General features: G+C 49.2%; 1 protein-coding gene across 12 annotated transcripts in view; it reads right to left on the reverse strand.

The window, feature by feature from the left end:
* Positions 1-18,313, reverse strand: part of MTSS1 (MTSS I-BAR domain containing 1) — a 160,887-nt gene that overhangs the window by 33,904 nt on the left and 108,670 nt on the right. For all 12 annotated transcript variants that reach the window (XM_070481562.1, XM_014854028.3, XM_014854025.3 and 9 more), the window contains exons 4-5: positions 2,824-2,908; positions 535-626 (exon numbers count right to left, since the gene is read on the reverse strand). In XM_070481562.1, the coding sequence (XP_070337663.1) occupies positions 535-626; positions 2,824-2,908 (177 nt within the window). The remainder of the gene's footprint in view (positions 1-534; positions 627-2,823; positions 2,909-18,313) is intronic.

Here is an 18,313-nt window from a genome sequence, read left to right on the forward strand (position 1 = left end):
AGCAATGTCTCCTGCCCCTTCCACACCGCCAGCCCCACCCCGGCCCCCACCCTTTGGCTCCAGGATGACAGACAGGGGTGGTGTCTGTCTGGAACACTGTCCCCAGAGCCTGGCACATGCGGTACTGAGACACATCAGTTGAAGGCGTATACAAAGAGAATGGCCAGTTCTGGGCAGGAGACCCGAGGTTGCTTATATCATTAAAGGTTTAAGTTTTCAAAATGCGCTGAAACGTCTTAAGGGTGACTCTGTGGCATTTAAGCCTGCCACTAAAATTCACTTTTAATTCAGCTGATTGCAGTTAACGCCACTGAGCAAGAAGGCTATCAGCTGCCAAGTGATGTTTCATGCCAAAAAACCAGCACTGAGTCCTGCAGTGGGCTCACTTCTGACTCCTTATCCTCCAACACCAAAGACTATAGGAGAAGCAGGGACAGAGTAGGGTCCTAGGGTGACACCAATAAACCTAGCAGAGGCAGCAGCAGGCAACACCCCATGTGATGCTATGACGCGTCAGGCGGCTTGCCCTTGTACCTTTTGCGTGGTCTTTATCCAGCTGGTTGGCCACTTTCTTCCATTCTTCCATCTGTTCTTGAAGTGGGTTTATCAGACAATCAATCAAAGCACTTGTACCAAAAGAGAAAGAAAAGGAGAAATTAAACAGATACCTTCTGTTGTCAAGACTTACATTTGGTTGTCAGAACTTACCTAAATCACGATTACCTAAAGCAAGACGAGGCAGTACAGTAAGCCCAAGTTCACAGGCAAATCCCCCAATTTCGTAACAAGCTGATTCTCAGAACGCTTTCCAATGGCTGTGAAGAAGCTGTTGACATGACTGGTTGGCGTGACCTCTCCTCGCATTTCCCATTTAAATTCCCACGCTCCTATCAACAAGCAAGGTTGCAGACGAGTGGGGTCACCCCTCGGCTGCACAAAAGCAGCACCTGGAGAGCTTTAAGAAGGTGAAGACACCCGGGCCTCATCCCATAGCTGATAGAAACTTCAAGGGTGGGGCCCCAGCATTACTATTTTTTTTAGAGGACCCACATGATTCTGATATGCATACAGGATTCTAAGTCCTGAACGCAGACTCATCGTGGACAGCCTAGAGAAAGAGACGCTGGACTGCCAGCTTCTGGATCAGACAGGTGAAGGACTCTGCAGGTACGTCCCTTCATTTTGTGTGGTCCCCCAAAGAGACCACGCACAGACATGTGGAAAGGTGGCTCCCCACACAGAGGAATCATGCAGGCCATGGAACCCACGGTTTTTTGTGCAACGGAAGAAAAAGTGGCCCGTTCCCACATTATACAGATATTGCAGAATAGTTAGAAAATGCCCGAGAACTGCTTGAATTGCACTGGCAAGAACTACCAAGGAGGTGTCCTCAAACTGCTTTTTCATCTTCAAGTTCTTGGTAGAATTTCTCCCTTTTCTTATCGGGGTATATTTATGGTTCCCTCCCCTCGTGCACAGCCATCAACCCGACTCACTCCCTCACCTTCTCCAGGTCTCTGTTCAAACCTTTCTTCTGACTACAGATGGTCTCTAACCACCCATGTCAGACAGCTGCCACCCACCCCCTATCCTGTGTATTTCTCACGTCATTTATCACCACCTGACATCACAGCAGGTTTATTCAGCAGGAAGTGGTCCTATTCCCTCTATACCCTTAAGACAGGGCCTGGCACATAGTCAGTGCTCAATAAGCAGTGGTTGTTGAATTGGTGTCTCTTCACCACTAAAATGGGGTGAGGTGGCACAGGCCTGGCCCAAGAATAAAACAAGATGAAGTATGTGAGAGGGGCCCCTGTGTGAGCTGGGGTGCACCCTCCAGGGGTGAGCTGGGGAGCACTCTCCAAGGATAAGGCTGGGGAGCACCCTCCAGGGGTGAGGAGGAGAGAAGCAAGCTAGATTGCATCACCTGCTACAGAAGGTGCTTTCTGCTGTGTGGACATTAATTTTCACGAGAACCTTCAGAGATTCTTATGCCCATTTTACAGGGGCTGAGACCTAAGCCCAAGATTACAGCTGGTGAGTGGCCAGCCCACGATTCAAACCCAGGCCTGGCTGCCTCCCAGACTAGACACTTCCCCCTGCGTTCTGCTGCCTCCCACGGTGGCCCTACCAAGAGGGTCAGAGTGGTTCCACTTTGGTGGCCACTTATGCAACTTGCAATTCTTAAAGCAGAACAGTGCGAGACTGCTGAATTAGGCTGATCTGCCTGCAAGAATGTCCATCCTCATTCCAACCCTGGAGACTCCATATCCCCGTGCCAATCCATCCATTCTGGATGCTGGAGAAACAGACAAGAGGCTGGCAGCGTGGAGGGCCTTGTGAGCTACCACTGTCCTCCACGGTGGGTCTGGAGGGAGCACACAGGTCCCAGGGAACAGGGCAGCAGGGTCCCCTCACTCTCCAGTACCGCAGCTCCTCTTCAAGAGGCTCCTGCGGGGGGCAGGGGAGGCCGAAGCAAGATGCACCACTCCTCATATTGACAGAGAAGAGGAGACACACAGGAGCACAGAGAAAACCCCGAAGAGGGCGCAGGCTCCATCAAGGCAGAGACCCAGGCCATCTGGATGTCCACTATATCCCCAGTGCGCAGACCAGTGCCCAGCATATAGCAGATACCCAGCAAATGCTAGTCCAGTGAGTGAGCACAGTGATGGGCTGTGAGGCGGGCTGGGTTGTGGGGATTTAAACGCTATGGGGAAACCAGTGCTGCTGAAGGCGGGTTGTGGTACATCTCACACAGCACGGCTTCCTTAGCCCGAAATCCGCAAGGGCTCTGAGATGTGGGTGAAGGACGCTCCTCACCTTGAGAACTGCCGCAGCTTGGCTTCTATGCTCCTGTGTCTCATGCACATCCTGGTGAGGGCGGAGCCAATCTCCCTGGTACCACCTGAAAAAGCAAGAGAGGCAATGGTGAGGCCAGGCAATGGGTCGGAATCACTGAGATCTTTAAAAGAGAATGAAAGAGGGGCCAGCCCGGTGGCACTAGCAGTTAAGTGCACACATTCTGCTTCGGCGGCCCAGGGGTTCACCGGTTCGGATCCCAGGTGTGGACATGGCACTGCTTGGTAAAAGCTATGCTGTGGTAGGCATCCCACTTATAGAGTAGAGGAAGATGGGCATAGATGTTAGCTCAGGGCCAGTCTTCCTCAGCAAACAGAGGAGGATTGACAGCAGATGTTAGCTCAGGGCTAATCTTCCTCAGGGAAAAAAGAGAGAGAGAATGAAAGAGTCTACAAACAAGCCAGATTTCACCATGTTGTAAAAACTAAGCCACCACCTTCAGACTTCTCACCATGCACACACACACAAATACATATGTATAGTGAGGTATTTTTATATAAGCACCCAAACAAAAGTTACCTTTACTACATACAATACCCTCTAATATTTTCTGTTCTATCTGACTCTTTTAAATGCTGATTGTGACCTAGAAATTGATTTTACAACCCACTATTGGGTCATGACTTGTAGTCTGAAAAATATGTTCCAAGGAAGATGATCAAAATACTACCTGATATTTAGGGAAAAGCTGTAGTTTTGATTATTCTCCCCCCTACTTCTGGCAAAATAATCTTCTTAGCATTATTTAGAACAGCTAGTAAGGCCACCCCAGCTAACTGTTTCGAGACACGTACTGTAGCATACAAGTAATTCAGAGACTAGCAAGGCTAAAGCAAAACGAGAGTATTTTTCATGGGTTTGGGTGACACCAGTGAAAGAAGTCCCCAAGCTCAGCAAAGGTCGAAATAAGCTGCAACACAGTTGGATTTTCCCGAAATTCCTGTCATACTTTTCCCCTTGGGCACACCCTTTGCTAAGCTTATTTTTGAAGTTCGCTTCCTTCCTCCTCTTAGAAGCAATGCTGGAGTCAGCACTGCCTCGGGGTGGCGGGGGGAGCCAACTGTAACTACAGACAGTAATTCTGCACCAAGCACGGAGAAGCACAATTATAAATGTTCGTAAAGCACCGGGGCTCGTGAAATCAGGGTGGGAAGTGTCAAACGAAGCCCTATTTTGAACAGATAAGGCCATCAAGGGAAGCCGCAAGAACATATGGCAGGTTTAGCCCAGTCCAGTTAACAGGAAAAATCTCCTCCCTCATTAGTACTCGTGGTATTATTAAGGGCTGTATTTTCCCCTCCGCCTTTTCTTCTAGAAATGCCAATTTACTGTTTCAGTTCTTCCTATTTTCCATTTTATTCTGGAAAACAGATTAACAGAAACAAGAAAAAATGAGTCATAATAACGATAAATATTATATATCAATATTTCTATATTTTATTTTAGTCTGAAAAGAGAAGCCTGCTAGAGCAATTCCAAAATAGGGTTTCCCAACCTTAACCGTACTGACATATCAGCTGGATGACTCTTTGTTGGGGTGGCTGTCCTGTGCACTGTAGGATGTTTGGCAGCATCTCTGGGCTTTACCTAGAAGTCAGTAGCAGCCCCCCAATTTGCAACATCCAAAGACGTGCCCAGAGAGTACCAAGTGTTCGCTGGGGAGCCAAGCACCCCAGTTACGAAGCACCGCTGGAAAAGAACCTGAGCAGGAACCCAAAGTCACCTAGGCTGACTGATGAAATGGCTGGAAGTCTTTGGAAAACGTCACCCTTCAGCTGCTGGCACCTGCAGATCTCCTCTGCATGCTGTCTACCGCAACTCAGCCCTCCCTACCAGGGAGGACCAGGAGAGGGCGCTGTTTTCACACAAGCAGCTCCCCTCTGGGCGTCTTCTGCAGGGTCTCTCGAGCTTTTACGGCTTATAAGCAAAGACGGGGACCACTTTATCCTCAGGGAAACGTCTCCAATTTTTCCTTCATTTGATTAAAAGTCAATAACCTGGCCACAGTGGCAAGGAAACTGGCACACTCATTCGCTGCTGGTAGGAGTGTAAATTAGTACTTTTCTGGTGGAAAATTTGGCAGCACCAATCAAGAAAACCCTTAAAAACAAGCCCCCTCTCTTTGACCCAGCAACTCTCCTCCTAGAAATTTAACCAGAGGAAACAATGAAGGATGAGAGCAAATCCTTACCTATGAGAACAGTCGCTGAAATGCTTACAACAGTAAAAATTGGAAACAAAATCCTATTATAGGAAATAAACCATAAAGCACAGCCATGCAGTGGAACAGCACGAAGGCATCTGAAATGCTGGAGAGCGGTGTCCAAGGTCACGGGAAGGTGAGTCATTTGTAGAGCGCTCAGGATGTGCTGGGCCCTGCATGAGCGCTTTGCACACATGAACTCATTTAACCCTCCCAACACCCCCAGTTGTGCTGGTACTATTATCATCCCCATTTCATAGGCGGGAAAAGTGCCTTACATCGTTTGTCCCAGGTCACACTGCTATTAAGTGGGATTCCAACCTGGGCGGAACCTCCAGAGTCTATGCATTGAACCACTCGGCATATGGCACTTACTGCAGACAAAGGGAGATGGGAAGGGGCAGAGCTGAGAGCCTAGAAGATTCTACCAAACCTTCTTATCTACACACTACTATGGGTATTAGGGCTTTACAGCCCAGCTCTCAAAGTTTGCTTCTTGAGCCTAGAACTGTCGAACCGCTTCCAGGGGACTGAGCTCCGACCCTCACTAAGCTACTACAGAGAGCTAAGTAAAGGCAAGTTGCTTCATTTTTAACCCACGCCCCCGTTTCCTCAAGATAGCCTTCTACAATTGGGAAAAGTTCACCTCGAAGCTTGGTTCCCTCACTCCACTTCTCTGATCCATCATTTCTGTTACCTTTCCAGATATTTTCCATCGATTGCCCCTGGTCATTTATCATCCCCAGGAAAGCCCGAGGCTTTCCAGAAACAGCTGAATTATGGTCGGATAACAAGCAGTTCCTAAACTTGCTGCATGTGCTCCACGCAGCACAGGAAGCCCTGAGGAGGAAACAGAGAACTACAGAGAAAACTTCCAAACAGCAGAGTCTCTCTCCAACTGGCACGAGGGCAGGAGATAGGCAGATGACATCCTCCATGGACGCCGGGGCCCAGCCGTTAGAATTACCGCTGATCTCGGCAACATGGGGCACCCTAAAAATAGCTCGCTCTGTGGATATGCTTAACAATGTCTTATGCTCTTCATGACCTTTGCTAAAACTTAAAAAAATCAGCAGGTCTGAAAAAGCTTCAGAGGAAACTGGCTTTAGCTACAAAGACAGAGCAGCCATCTGGAAGAGCTCCGACTTGACAGTGAGAATATTTATGGAATCAAATGGCTGGTTGAGATACACTCAGCAGCTTGTGAGTGAGGACAAGATCTCACTTGTTTCTGTTAGCCCTGGACCCAGCACTGGTGCTGAATGAAGGAAGCAATGTTTCTCATTTGGAAGCCTATCATCAGGCTGGCTGTACCTGGAGGCGGGACCACGAACTGCGTTTGTCCTTTTTTTAATCCATAAATATTTGTGTATCTTCTAAAGAAGTTTACAATATCTACGACAGAAGATTCAAAATAAATACAAGGTTCTTATTACCTTAGAAAAGGTCTATACTGATTCAAGGTCAGCCTAGAGAAACAACGGTATACGCGTTTACTATTGCTGCTATAATAAATTACGACAAACTTAGTGCCTTAAAGCAACACACATTTATCTTACGGCTCTGGAAGTCACAAGTCCAAAGTCAGCTTCACGGGGCTAAAATCGAGGTGTTGGGAAGGCTCCATTCTTTCTGGAGCCTCTTGGGGAGATCTGTTTTCTTGTCTTTTCCAGCTTTTAGAGGCCACCTGCATTCCTTGGCTTGTGGCCCCTCCCTCCATCTTCAAGCCAGCGGGGTAGCATCTTTTCTCTTCTCCGACCTCTGCTTCTGTCCTCCTATCTTCCTTCTCTGATCCTCCTTCCTTCTCCTTATAAGAACCCTTGTGAATGTATTGGACCCACCTTGACAATCCAAGGTAATCTCCCCATCTCAAGATCCTTAACTGAATCACATTTGCAAAATCCCTTTCGCCATGTACTACAGTAAGATATTCATAGGTTCCGGGGATGAGGACGTGGACATCTCTGAGGGGCATTATTCTGCCTACCAAAGATACGTGAGAGTTGCTAAACTGGAGAGTATAGCAGGGGACTGTGGTCGAGCATCCCTTCATCTCACATGGTGAGTCTGGGCCAATGATTTACTTCCAACCCCCTTGGCAGTGGCTGGTTTGGGGACGGGACAAAGATGGAGAGAAGGTTGCTGGAGAGGCCTCTAGGGAAAATTTCCCTGATCTTAGGATCAACCCCCCCCAGAGAGACCCCCAAGGGACATGAACAGGAAGCAGGCTGCCCAGGTGCTGCAGTCAGCCATCTTCATGGCCACGGGCACACCTGCCTTAGGACGAGTCCCGTCCTGCCGACAGAGGAGCCTGAGTCCCCAGGCCCCTCACTGTGCCGCCAAATTAACACACTGGGAGCCTGCTCTCCCTCTGGACCTGGGGCTCCTGTTCTGTAAGAGTATACATTTCCTTTTTTTCTTTTTTCCCCCTGAGGAAGATTAGCCCTGAGCTAACATCTGCCGCCAATCCTCCTCTTTTTGCTGAGGAAGACTGGCCCTGAGCTAACATCCATGGCCATCTTCCTCTATTTTATATGTGGGACGCCTGCCACAGCATGGCTTCACAAGCAGTGCGTAGGTCTGCACCCGGGATGTGAACTAGCAAACCCCAGGCTGCCGAAGCAGAACGTGCAAGCTTAACCACTGTGCAACCAGGCTGGCCCCTACATTTCCTTATTTTTAAAGCCACTTTATTTGGTTCTGTTTCTTGCCAGCGGAAACGAGGAGGAAGGGTAAATGGCGTCTCGTGCTTCCTCCTAGAACCAGGAATCACTCCATTGCTAAAAGAAATGCAAGTCTGTCGATCGCTGCCGAGGGATGCAAATATACTTTATGGCAAAAATCTTAATTATTTTCAGTGTGGTACATGTAAGAACTTTCTCCCATAACAAGCAAAGGTTTTTATAAATAAAGCAGCAGAAAATCAGTCAGGGATCTAAACTGGATGCCCTGCAAAGGAGACAATCAGTGGAAAGAAAGAAGTATAAAGTCCAGAGGCTTGACCATCAGGCAGAATACCTTGTGTTTTGCATATGAAAACACTTACAAATTCCACAAACGTTTATTGAGTGTTACGTTAGTTTCCTAGGGCGGCCATAATAAACTACCCCAAATCAGTTGGCTTAAAACAACCAGAAGTTATTCTCTCAGGGTTCGGGAGGCTAGAAGTCTGAAACTGGCAGGGTCATGCTCCCCTGAAACCTGCAGGGGAGAGTTCTTCCTGCCCTCGTCCCAGTTTCCGGTGGTTACCAGCAATCCTTGGCTTGTGGCTGCCTCGCTCCAGTCTTGCCTCTGTCTTCCCCTGGCCTCCTCCCTGTGTGTGTTGTCTGTCTTCACATGACACACATGTGAAGGCATCCTCCTCGCTGCATGGGTCCATGTCCAACTTTCTCTCTTCTTATAAAGACACCAGTCATACTGGATTAGGGCCCCCCTAACGACCTCATCTTAACTTGATTACCTCTGCAAAGACCTTATGTCCAAACAAGGTCACATGCACAGGTTAGGAATTCAACCTATCTTTTGTGGGGACACAATGCACCGTGTACTAAATATCTGCTGGGCAGCAAGGATTAAAGGGACTCCAGAGATGCTGAGGACAAGGGCCAGGCCCTTAAGAGGCCAGCAGACAGTGAAGGGAAGACCTACCAAAAGGTGGAGGGAACACAATCTTTGCAGCCACCTGTGAGGTAGGGATTATGGTCCACAATTTTATAGAGGGAAAAACTGGCGCTCAGGAGGGTTAAGGAACTTGCCCGAGGGCCACAGGGCTGGCAAGCGGTACAGCCACGATCCAAGCTCTGCTTTAACTGAGACCCAAGGCTCTTTCCACCATGACAAGCTGGACGTGTTCCCAACCGAACACAAGGAGGCACATTAAAGTCACAAACAGATACAAACTGTTTAATGCCTGCTTTGGGGAGGATGGGGGGAAATAAGGGGCAACAGAGACACTGTCGCCCCCCCGCCCCCCCCCCAAAAAAGTCCAACATGTACACCCTTCGGACTGCCACTTGCCACGGTGGTTTTGCAGAGGGGTGGGACAGTGGCACTCATCAAGTGGCATTGTCCCATACCTCCATGCCACCTCATTTGCAGGCGGCTTCCATCTCTGCACACAGGGGGCGACGAATGGACAGGCTGCCGCGGGGGTCTCAGTGTGCAGGTGGCGAGCAAGGCTTGAAAAGCCATTCTGTCAGGCCCGGCTTCAGAGGCAGAAGGGGGAAGGGCCAGCAAGATTTAGGAAGTGCTTGGGTCGAAGCGCACGGCTACAATAAGTCACTGTGCGCCTCGGTGGCCCCTCGGAGGGCTCATATTGATGGAAGGCTGATTAGGAGTCAGACAGAACTGTTGGACAGGAGAAGGCGCTCTGAAACTTCGGCAGGAGAGGGGTTCCGAGGGACAGCACAGTCACCTGCTGCAGGGTCTCTCAACCTCAGCACTGCTGACATTTTGAACCAGATCCTTCTTTGCGGTGGGGGCTGTCCTGTGCACTGCAGGATGATCCACAGCACCCCAGCCTCTATTCTCTAGGTGCCAGTAGGACACCCCAAGTCATGACAACCAGAAATATCTCCAGACACTGCCAAATGTTCCCCTGGGGGCAAAACTGCCCCTGTTGAGAATGACCAGACTAGTGGAACAGGTATCCTTCTCCCATAAATGAGGGGTCACTCATTCTGGCACTGGGCACCAGGAAGCCACAACCCACATACTCAGTTGTAACAGCAGCAGCCTCACAAACACGCACCGCAGCAACTATGAAAAGCTATTAAGTTCGCTGCCTACCCCCAGCTTCATAAGCACAGAGGTAATAGGCAACTCCTGTTTGTGTAATGAAGAAAATATTCTACTGGCTATTAAAGAATCATTAATCTCCAAACACACAACCGACATTCCCCACAAAGTCAACAGGCGCTAAGTCCCTCCCCCACAGCCTGAGGGACACGTTCATTCAACCAGAGGCAGCTTATGTTCAAGTCCAAAATATTAGAAATATCCCAACAGCTATGCCAGGGAGCCGGAGAAGCCCTGGTTAGGCAGGATCCTGGGCACAGAAGACCCACCGTCCGTGAGGTTAGGAAGAGCTCCTCCGGGAGACCAACAAGAGCTCAGAGGAGGAAGGGGCGGCCAAGTAAGAGAGTGACTTCAAATCACTCAACAGCTTGTGTCCTCTATCTGGACACTGGCCAGCGATACACTGTCAACCGCAAAGTGTTTCTGAAGATCTGTGACAACAGACACTAAACAGATACCACGACAAACCTAATCCCGCAGGCGCTCTCTCCTCGCTGCACTCAGATGCGTGAAATTGCTTACTGCACCCACTTGGCTATAAATTTAAAAGATCTAAGAGAGGTGGCTGTGGTGGTTCCCAGGCACAAAACTACCAAACAAACATACAAACCTATCGATATGACCACAGGTCCCCCCGTGACATATTTTGTCAGGAATCTTTTCCCAAAATATACCTGTTTCGTCCACACCAAATCGTGCCCATTGTGGTAAGCAATGCTCTCCCCTCCTCATTGACCCCCAAAAGAGTCCTGGGGGCTCCTTAGCAGTTGTATCCCATGCTCTCTCCTCTTTGACATGTACTTGGGGGATATGCAGACCCCAAGCAGCCTGCAAGCCACAGAGTTTCGGCAGCAGAGGATTCTCACCAAGCCTAACCTGAAGTCCTGGCACAGGCTCCTTGCCATCTCCCAAATTAGCTTGAGGATCAGGAGGAAAAGCAGCAGAGCTGAAGGGTTAAGAGCTCGGCTCTGGAGTCAGACAATGTGGATTCAAAGCCCACTTCCTCCATTCGCCAGCTGTGTGACCTTGGCAAGAACCAAACTAGCTTAGACTCAAATGTTGATGACTACACTTCAATAATGGGTATGCCCACTGGTGTTTCATGTCGCCTTTGAGGTACATCAAACCCAAAATGCATCATCTATGATTTTCAGTTTGGGCCTCTTGTGAAACAATCTGAACATCCTAGTTTTTAAATTGTTGTCCCCAGTCTTTTACAATGGTCTCATTCATACCTAATTTGATGGCAATACTACTTTTTTGGGGGCGGGGGGAGGTGAGAAAGATTGGCCCTGAGCTAACAGCTGTTGCCAATCTTCCTCTTTTTGCTTGAGGAAGACTGTTGCTGGGCTACCACCTGCGCCAATCTTTCCCTATTTTGTATGTGGGTCACTGCCACAGTATGGCTTGATGAGCAATGTAGGTCTATGCCTGGGATCTGAACCTGCAAACCCTGGGCCACCCAAGCACAGTGTGTGAACTTACCCCCATGCCACCAGGCCAGCCGCAGCAATTTTTTTTTTAAAGCAATTTGCTTCTATCTTATCTTTCTAAACATTGTACTTATTTTTCAGAAATGACAAATCCTGATTTTCACACTCATATCCAAAGATTTACATACCTTATAACTAAATAACTTAATGACGGTCTGTACAACTGGCGTATACAGGTTTGGAGCCACACAACTCACTTGGCAAAGCCCACAGCTCCGGTGGAAGAGGGTGGGCACGCAGAGAGAAGCCCACTATCTGGGAGCTTCGGGAGGCAGGGCTTGGAATATTTTGTAGAGAAAACAGGAAGCAGTGGTTACACCAACGGGCCAATTAAGTAGGGCTTTGATGTAGCAATGATCAACCAAGTCCTACAGGAAGGCAGAGGCCAGAGTAATTAACTCAGGCCCGGCTGGAGCCACTGTCCACACTGATGCGCTGGCCGCCATATAAGAGCCCTCACTTCTCCCACGTCTAATATTGCTCTTCTCCCAGGAGCTGGCTAAGGAGTACACAAAAGGCAAGTTAACAGTGCAGAGAGCAGCTTCTGGCAAAGCGGAAATTGTTTCTTCCCAAACATCTCAGAAGACCAAAGGCCAAGAAGCGGAGGCCCAGAGGGCGTGCCTAGGAAGGATCCGCTTGTACTTATTAACACTTATGCATCAACAAAGGGGTCACTTGATGGAACTCAGAGCCGTAGCACCGAGGGGTTCCTGGTCAACCCACTGCAGCGAGCCTGGAAATCTCGGTGCCCTGTGCCTTCAGAACAGGCAGGCAGCTGCCCCGGTTAACCAGCTTTTAAATGTGTCTCCAGCTCTCGATCTCTCTCTGCTTGTTTTTATACCACAGAGCTCAGGACAGTTGTGTCACTAGCCTCCTTCCAGCAAAGAATGGGAAGGAAAGCTCCTAGGGAATCCAGCACTCGGTATCACATCACAGGACCCTCGGGGTCGCTTCTGCAACGGCCCCGCAGCAGGTTGTAACAGCGTAGGTTCAACACGCAAGGAAAGAGTGTCTCTCTCCTCCCTCTCCAGATCCTGCTCCCCAAGAGCCCAGAAATGTCTTTTCACGTTGATGGCCGGTTGGAAGATCCCTCAGGCGTCGCGTCACAGAAGCTACCTCAGTGTGCATCAGCTGCTGCTCCGGCTGCCCGAGCCGGGCACGGCCAGGTCCACCATCTGCCGCCCTGGGGGATGCCCGGCGGCGGGCACTCACCATGGCTGGCACTGCTTCGTGCACATGCAAGCGTCACACTTGACCGGGGAGCCGCCACCTGACTTCTGCAATCTCACTGGCATGTTTCAGGATGCTTTTATTCCACAACGTTAAGCGATGGGACCCAGAGAATCAAAGCGCCTCAAAACGGCACGTGAGTGTGAGCCTGAATTCTAAGAAGAAAGGAGAAAGTTGGATTCTTATGTCCAGGTAAAGCTCAACCCTGATGCCCTAGCTAACAGAGACCATGTTTTCCCCAAATATTCAGTCCAAGGAGCCAAGTCCAAAAGGCCATTAGATGGACAACTACAGCCAGACCAGCAAAACAACGGGTCCGTGAGGACCGCCGGGTCACTCCAGACAAGGGGATTGGCCGGACCTCAGCTGGAGGTGGGCACACCTGCTGAGACTCTGCACAGCGACGTTCCAGATGACCTCCACGCTGGGTTAGATGACCGCCTCTCCCTTTAGCAGAAACGATCTTATGCTGGAGAAGAGACAGGATTGCATTGCTATGCTCAAGAAATACCAAGGAAATGCTACTGAGGGCTCATTACCATGCTGTGAACCGAGCAGACAGCCCCTGCCCTCACGGAATGAAACGTCTCATCTAAAATTGGAAGCGATGGAGTTTTTGGGTGATCTTAGAGCTAGAAGGCGCCTCAGGAAACTCATGAGGCAACAGACTGGTGATTCCTGGCTGCTCAGCAGCACGCTCCTGCCTTCAAGGAGCAGAGACGCCCTCTCACTCCTGCTATTTCTCTTGCTGGGGAAACGCACCCGTGTGCCTCGCCACATGTTTCCAAGGCAGCTGGTCCCTGACTGTCAGGGGCATCGCCATTTTCATCAAAGGTCAAAGCAGGTGCTCAGGATATTAAGAACAACAAATTAACAGACTATGTTTCTTCCAGCTTCATCAGCACTCTATTTTTATCCTCGGGCACAAGGGGTGGACAACCGGGAGAAGGTGGTATCATTGATGCCCTCCATTTGTTTAAGTACAGAGAGGGGAGGCAGGGGGGATGGGGTGGAGAGAGAGAGAAAAACGACCAGTTCCTGGTTTTCTGAGTTACCATACAGACCAGCTACATCAGCCACGTAACCTCATTCCATTCAACAGACACACTGGTCCCACTTAAATCACTGAACAGTGTCCCAACACCTTGTGTTAAGCCCTGAAAACGGTTTCAAAACTACCCAAACATTTTTGCATGTGCTATTTAGATCACCTAAATGTTCTGGTGACAAATACACAATTCGATTTCAAGGAAAGTAACCAATGAGAAACATGAGTAGTATCTTAAGCAATGGAAGGATCCGTCCCTTTGTCCTCACGGGGTTCCTTAGGCCAAAAGTGAAGAGAAAAGATTTTCAAAAAATAAACCATTAAAGCTCCCCAAACAAAGGAAGAGTAACTTCCCTTCTGCCATCATGGCAATCCTAACCACCCGCTTCCATCTTCAAGGAAGAGACAAACATGTGGCGTTTCCTCTTCAAAAAACTGCATTATTCAGCTACTGTGTGTGTGGCTGAGACGTAACGGACAATCCAGCTGGTGTTGACGGGGCAGCTAATACTGCGCACTCAGCAAATGCGGGAGAGGGTCAGCCTCACATTTTGGGAAGACACCCTCGTGCCCACACGCGGGGTGGAAGACAGTGCAAACTGTTAGCAGCTGACAATCTTTCAGCCAATCTGACACTTCCCAGCCTCTCCCACTTCACGACTTTTCAAAAAGCAGAGGAAACAAAACCACACACAGCCCCACCACCATCTGGCGGCTTCAGACCAGCAAGCACGAGATTCTGGCATGCACGGTACTGGCAGCCACAAAGACCAATATTCCTCTTCCTTTGTTGCTGTTTTAAAAAGCAAAGCGAGAATGGTAATATGGAAACACAAAAACACGGACACGCTCACACTCCGGGAAAACCACAGGAGCAGCGGACGCATTCCGAAGCGGCTCCTTCCTGCCCTCCCTTCCTGATGAAGTGGGACCTGGTTGAAAAAGCACAAGCAGGGGTGTCACCTAGACATGCCACTGGCTCCTGACATCTGCCACCGTGAACTCCCACCGCCAGGGTCTGCCTCTGCCACACGGGCACAGAAAGACGTTCCCGTTAGAGCCAGGCTTGAGCGACTCGAGGACACCAACTGGTGCCAGCAAAGCAGATGTGGGCTGATGTGCAAAACCACATGTCATCTTCTTAGCTTGTGAAACTGAACTGTCGGGCAGATAAGATGCTCATAGTCGCTGATCTGGGCATTATCTCCCAGGCAGCCTCCGGGGAAGGTCAGATAATTTAGAAGGTGGCCTGATGAACACGGAAGCAGGAGAGGGCAGGTAGTGTTTTAGGGATCAGTAAGAGCCTGAGGCACCCCTCTCCCCCAACGGGATGACACCCCAGAGAGCAAGCCCTAGATGGTGCCTCTTTAGCTGCCCTCTGGCTCTGCTACTGCTGGTGACCGGACCTCCTGTGACAAACAGTTTATCCTTAAAACCTCTAGTATCTAGAATCAGGTTACCCTCAAGTGTTGCTGGCCCGGGATCTACTACATTCCTTTAAGGGGCTTCTGTACATCCTTGAACTATGCCAGAACGTGTGGACTTTATCATCTCTCAGGAAGCAATCTTGCTGTTTTCCAAATTATTAAGAATAGCTACCATTTACTAAGTGCCTGCATGCACACTGTATTCAATTTTTAAAATCTCATTACACTCCTCATATAAGTATCATTGAGAGATTATTATCCTCATTTTACAGATGAGGACAAGGGGGCTCAGAGAAGTTAAGTAACTTGCCCAAGGTCACACAGTAGAATTTAGAATTGGCATCTGCAGCTGAGTCCATAATTAGGACTTTTAATCATTCTTGAGGACATCTCACTGTCGCCAACATGTACCAAAATATTTGGTGGGTGAGAAGTTAGGTTTTCGTGCCCCACCCCCATCCTAGAATTGAAGGAAAATAAAAACCCTTCCACCCAAACATCTGTTTTATCAGCCAGACTCAAACCACACTGTCGCCACCTCCTTGCTGGACTGTGTACGGACCGGCCGCCTGCATGCAAGGCCCTGGGACCAGGGTGGACACGGACTGTCTAGGCATGCTTCCTTTGGCACAGGGTGCTGTTTTTTCATGCAGAGGACCCTTCCCTACTTGCGAGGAGAATCTTTCCCCAAATCACCCTTTCAGCTACTGTCTCATCATCCCAGAAGGGGCCACTGCACTACAGCTCCCCAGGAATGGTCATCTCTGCTTAGCTGAACTCTTCACAGACAAAGGCAAGGATGGCAAATGGCTTTTATCTCTTGCGCTAATCCTCATGGTAATGAATACCTGGAGCATTGTGTTGAGAAGAATTCCGAGGCTGGATCTGGACTCGATGGAAAATAGAGTGCCTAGTGCAGCTAGTAATGTCTGCCACGAATGCAGAAGCAGTGGAGGGATACATGCCCTGTATCTGCTACCTTGGCCCTAAGGTCTTAAAAGGTAACTAGACCAGCAACTTCCCAAACTTTAATGTGCATAAGGATCACCAGCGGATTATTCTAAAATGCAGATTCTGATTCAGGAGGTCTGGAATGGGCCTGAGACTCTGCATTTCTAACCACCTCCTGGATGATGCTGACTTCCTGCTAGACAGCCAACCATGCTTTGAGTCGAAGGGACTAGCATATTCCATCAGCCAAGAAACTCTTCCCCAGTTCCCAGAGAACTCTATCACCACAGAGACCCTGCCAGATGAAACCCAGGTGGACCAAATGTGTTAGACTTGGAGGAGGGACATGGGGATGCGACTGTTCACCATGTCACACCCCCACAGGACACTGGGGTCTGCTGCAGGGACAAGTCCTGCGGGTGAAGCTTCCCCACCCATTGCCAGGTAGCCTCCTGCCAACAACTCACACTACAACCCTGGGTCTAGAGAAAAGAGAAAGCTTGGGAGCATCAGACAACGTCTGACAGCAAAGTGGCTCGATGGGAGCTGAGGCGGGTCACAAAGAGGCCCTTGGTTCCCACCAGCCTCTGTCTCTCCCTACACCTGGCATGTTAAGCACCTTCTGAGTGACTGGGTATAACAAGGTGGGCATGGAGCAGGCTCTCTCTTCTGCCTGTGGGTTAGCAGCTCAGAGGCCTCCAGCACTTGCACTTAAGGATGGGATGATGGACGGAGGGAGGGAAGGAGAGTATGAGGGAACCAGATGGCCGCTAGTTCATCTCCCCCTTCCCATGCACACACACGCGTTGCCACACTTGTAATGATACTCCTGGGCTCACTACTTCTCGGGCCTCTGCTGTGTCCTCCACTGAGGGTGACTTCCTTGTGGACAGCAACAGTGTCCAAGCCAATCCTGATTCCCAGTGTCTGCAAGATGCGTGACCCAGAAAAAAGGCTCAATAGATATTTGCAGATATAGCAAAGCAAAACAGAAAAAAAAAATATTTTAATCGGACAATATCCTGTTCTGAAGAGCAAGATATTCCTAACGTTTTGGCAGCTGAGCTAAATCTGAGCTCCCAGGAGAGGGCGATGAGAGGTGCTTTATCAGGGTTAGACTCACCCACGGATCCACTCTGCCCCGTGGTGTGAAAACAAAAGGGACAGGAGGTCTGAACCCTAAAGCTGTGAGCTCTCGGAGGCCTGGCCGGTTTGAGGTTCAAGGTTATCTAGGGAAAAAGTATATCTAAATGCTAATCTAATAATGAACATTTAGATCAATGCTTGGCTATTCTGCCAGCCTTTCAAGTAAAATTATTTGAGCACCTACTATGCGCAAGGCATTACGTAACAATAGGAGGGTGACTTTTCTTCCATGTAAGAACACGCACAAAAGAAAAAAAAAATGAAAGTAAAACAAAGAACAAAGTCTTTCTATTTTAGGATATGCGGCTGATGTGGACCTCAAAAGTCCCCATGAGGATGGAAGAGGGCCCATTAAAATGTGCACAATATTCAGAACATATTTTTTTAGAAGATAATTACTAACAATCTGAGGAAGCTTCAGATCCCCTTGTACGCTATTAGCAAAGCCTTTGCAGGAGCAGCTCTGTTGCCATGACAACAATCACTTGGCTGAGTACAAAGAAGGATGAGGGACCTACCAAATGATGCTCAGCAGTAAGCCCTGAGATTTCTTAAGGCCACTTTCTAAAGCACCTTCAGCATCTAGGAGTTAGAGAGTCTACCAGCTGAATGAGACCCAGGGTAACCTAGTTTTAGCATGTCACCAGAATTTCTTATTTCTCATCCCTGCCAAACTGCCATCCAGACTCAGCTGAAACATCTCCAGGGCCAGGGAACTTACTCTGCTCCGTGCTCGGAGGAAGAGGGCAGGCAGCTTTCCTCTGTAATCCCTGGAGGAAAATGAGCATAGGTTCAGGAAGAGTGGGAGTCCCTTCCAAGCTGAGGTTTGGGTCAAGCATCCTGGCCTCTCTGGCAGCACCTGCCATTAGCTCAAGGAGCCCGAACAAAACAAAAACAGCCATGAAAGGGAGCTTCTCCCGGGTCTCAAAGAGCTGATTTCTAATTCTAGCCATTAAATGCCACCTGCAAATTCATGATTGTCACAGTTTCACTGTTACCCTAAACAGAACCAGCACCAAGGACCCTGCTGGTATGAAATGAGCCCCCTGGGAGGCTGCATATGGCAAAACATAACCACACACCTTGTGTCCACATGCAGTATAAACATGGCACATGTGTGTTTACACACACACACAAACCCATGAGAGAAACTCAC

The sequence above is a fragment of the Equus asinus genome, chromosome 12 (genome assembly GCF_041296235.1).
Source record: "Equus asinus isolate D_3611 breed Donkey chromosome 12, EquAss-T2T_v2, whole genome shotgun sequence".
Classification (NCBI taxonomy): Eukaryota; Metazoa; Chordata; class Mammalia; order Perissodactyla; family Equidae; genus Equus; species Equus asinus.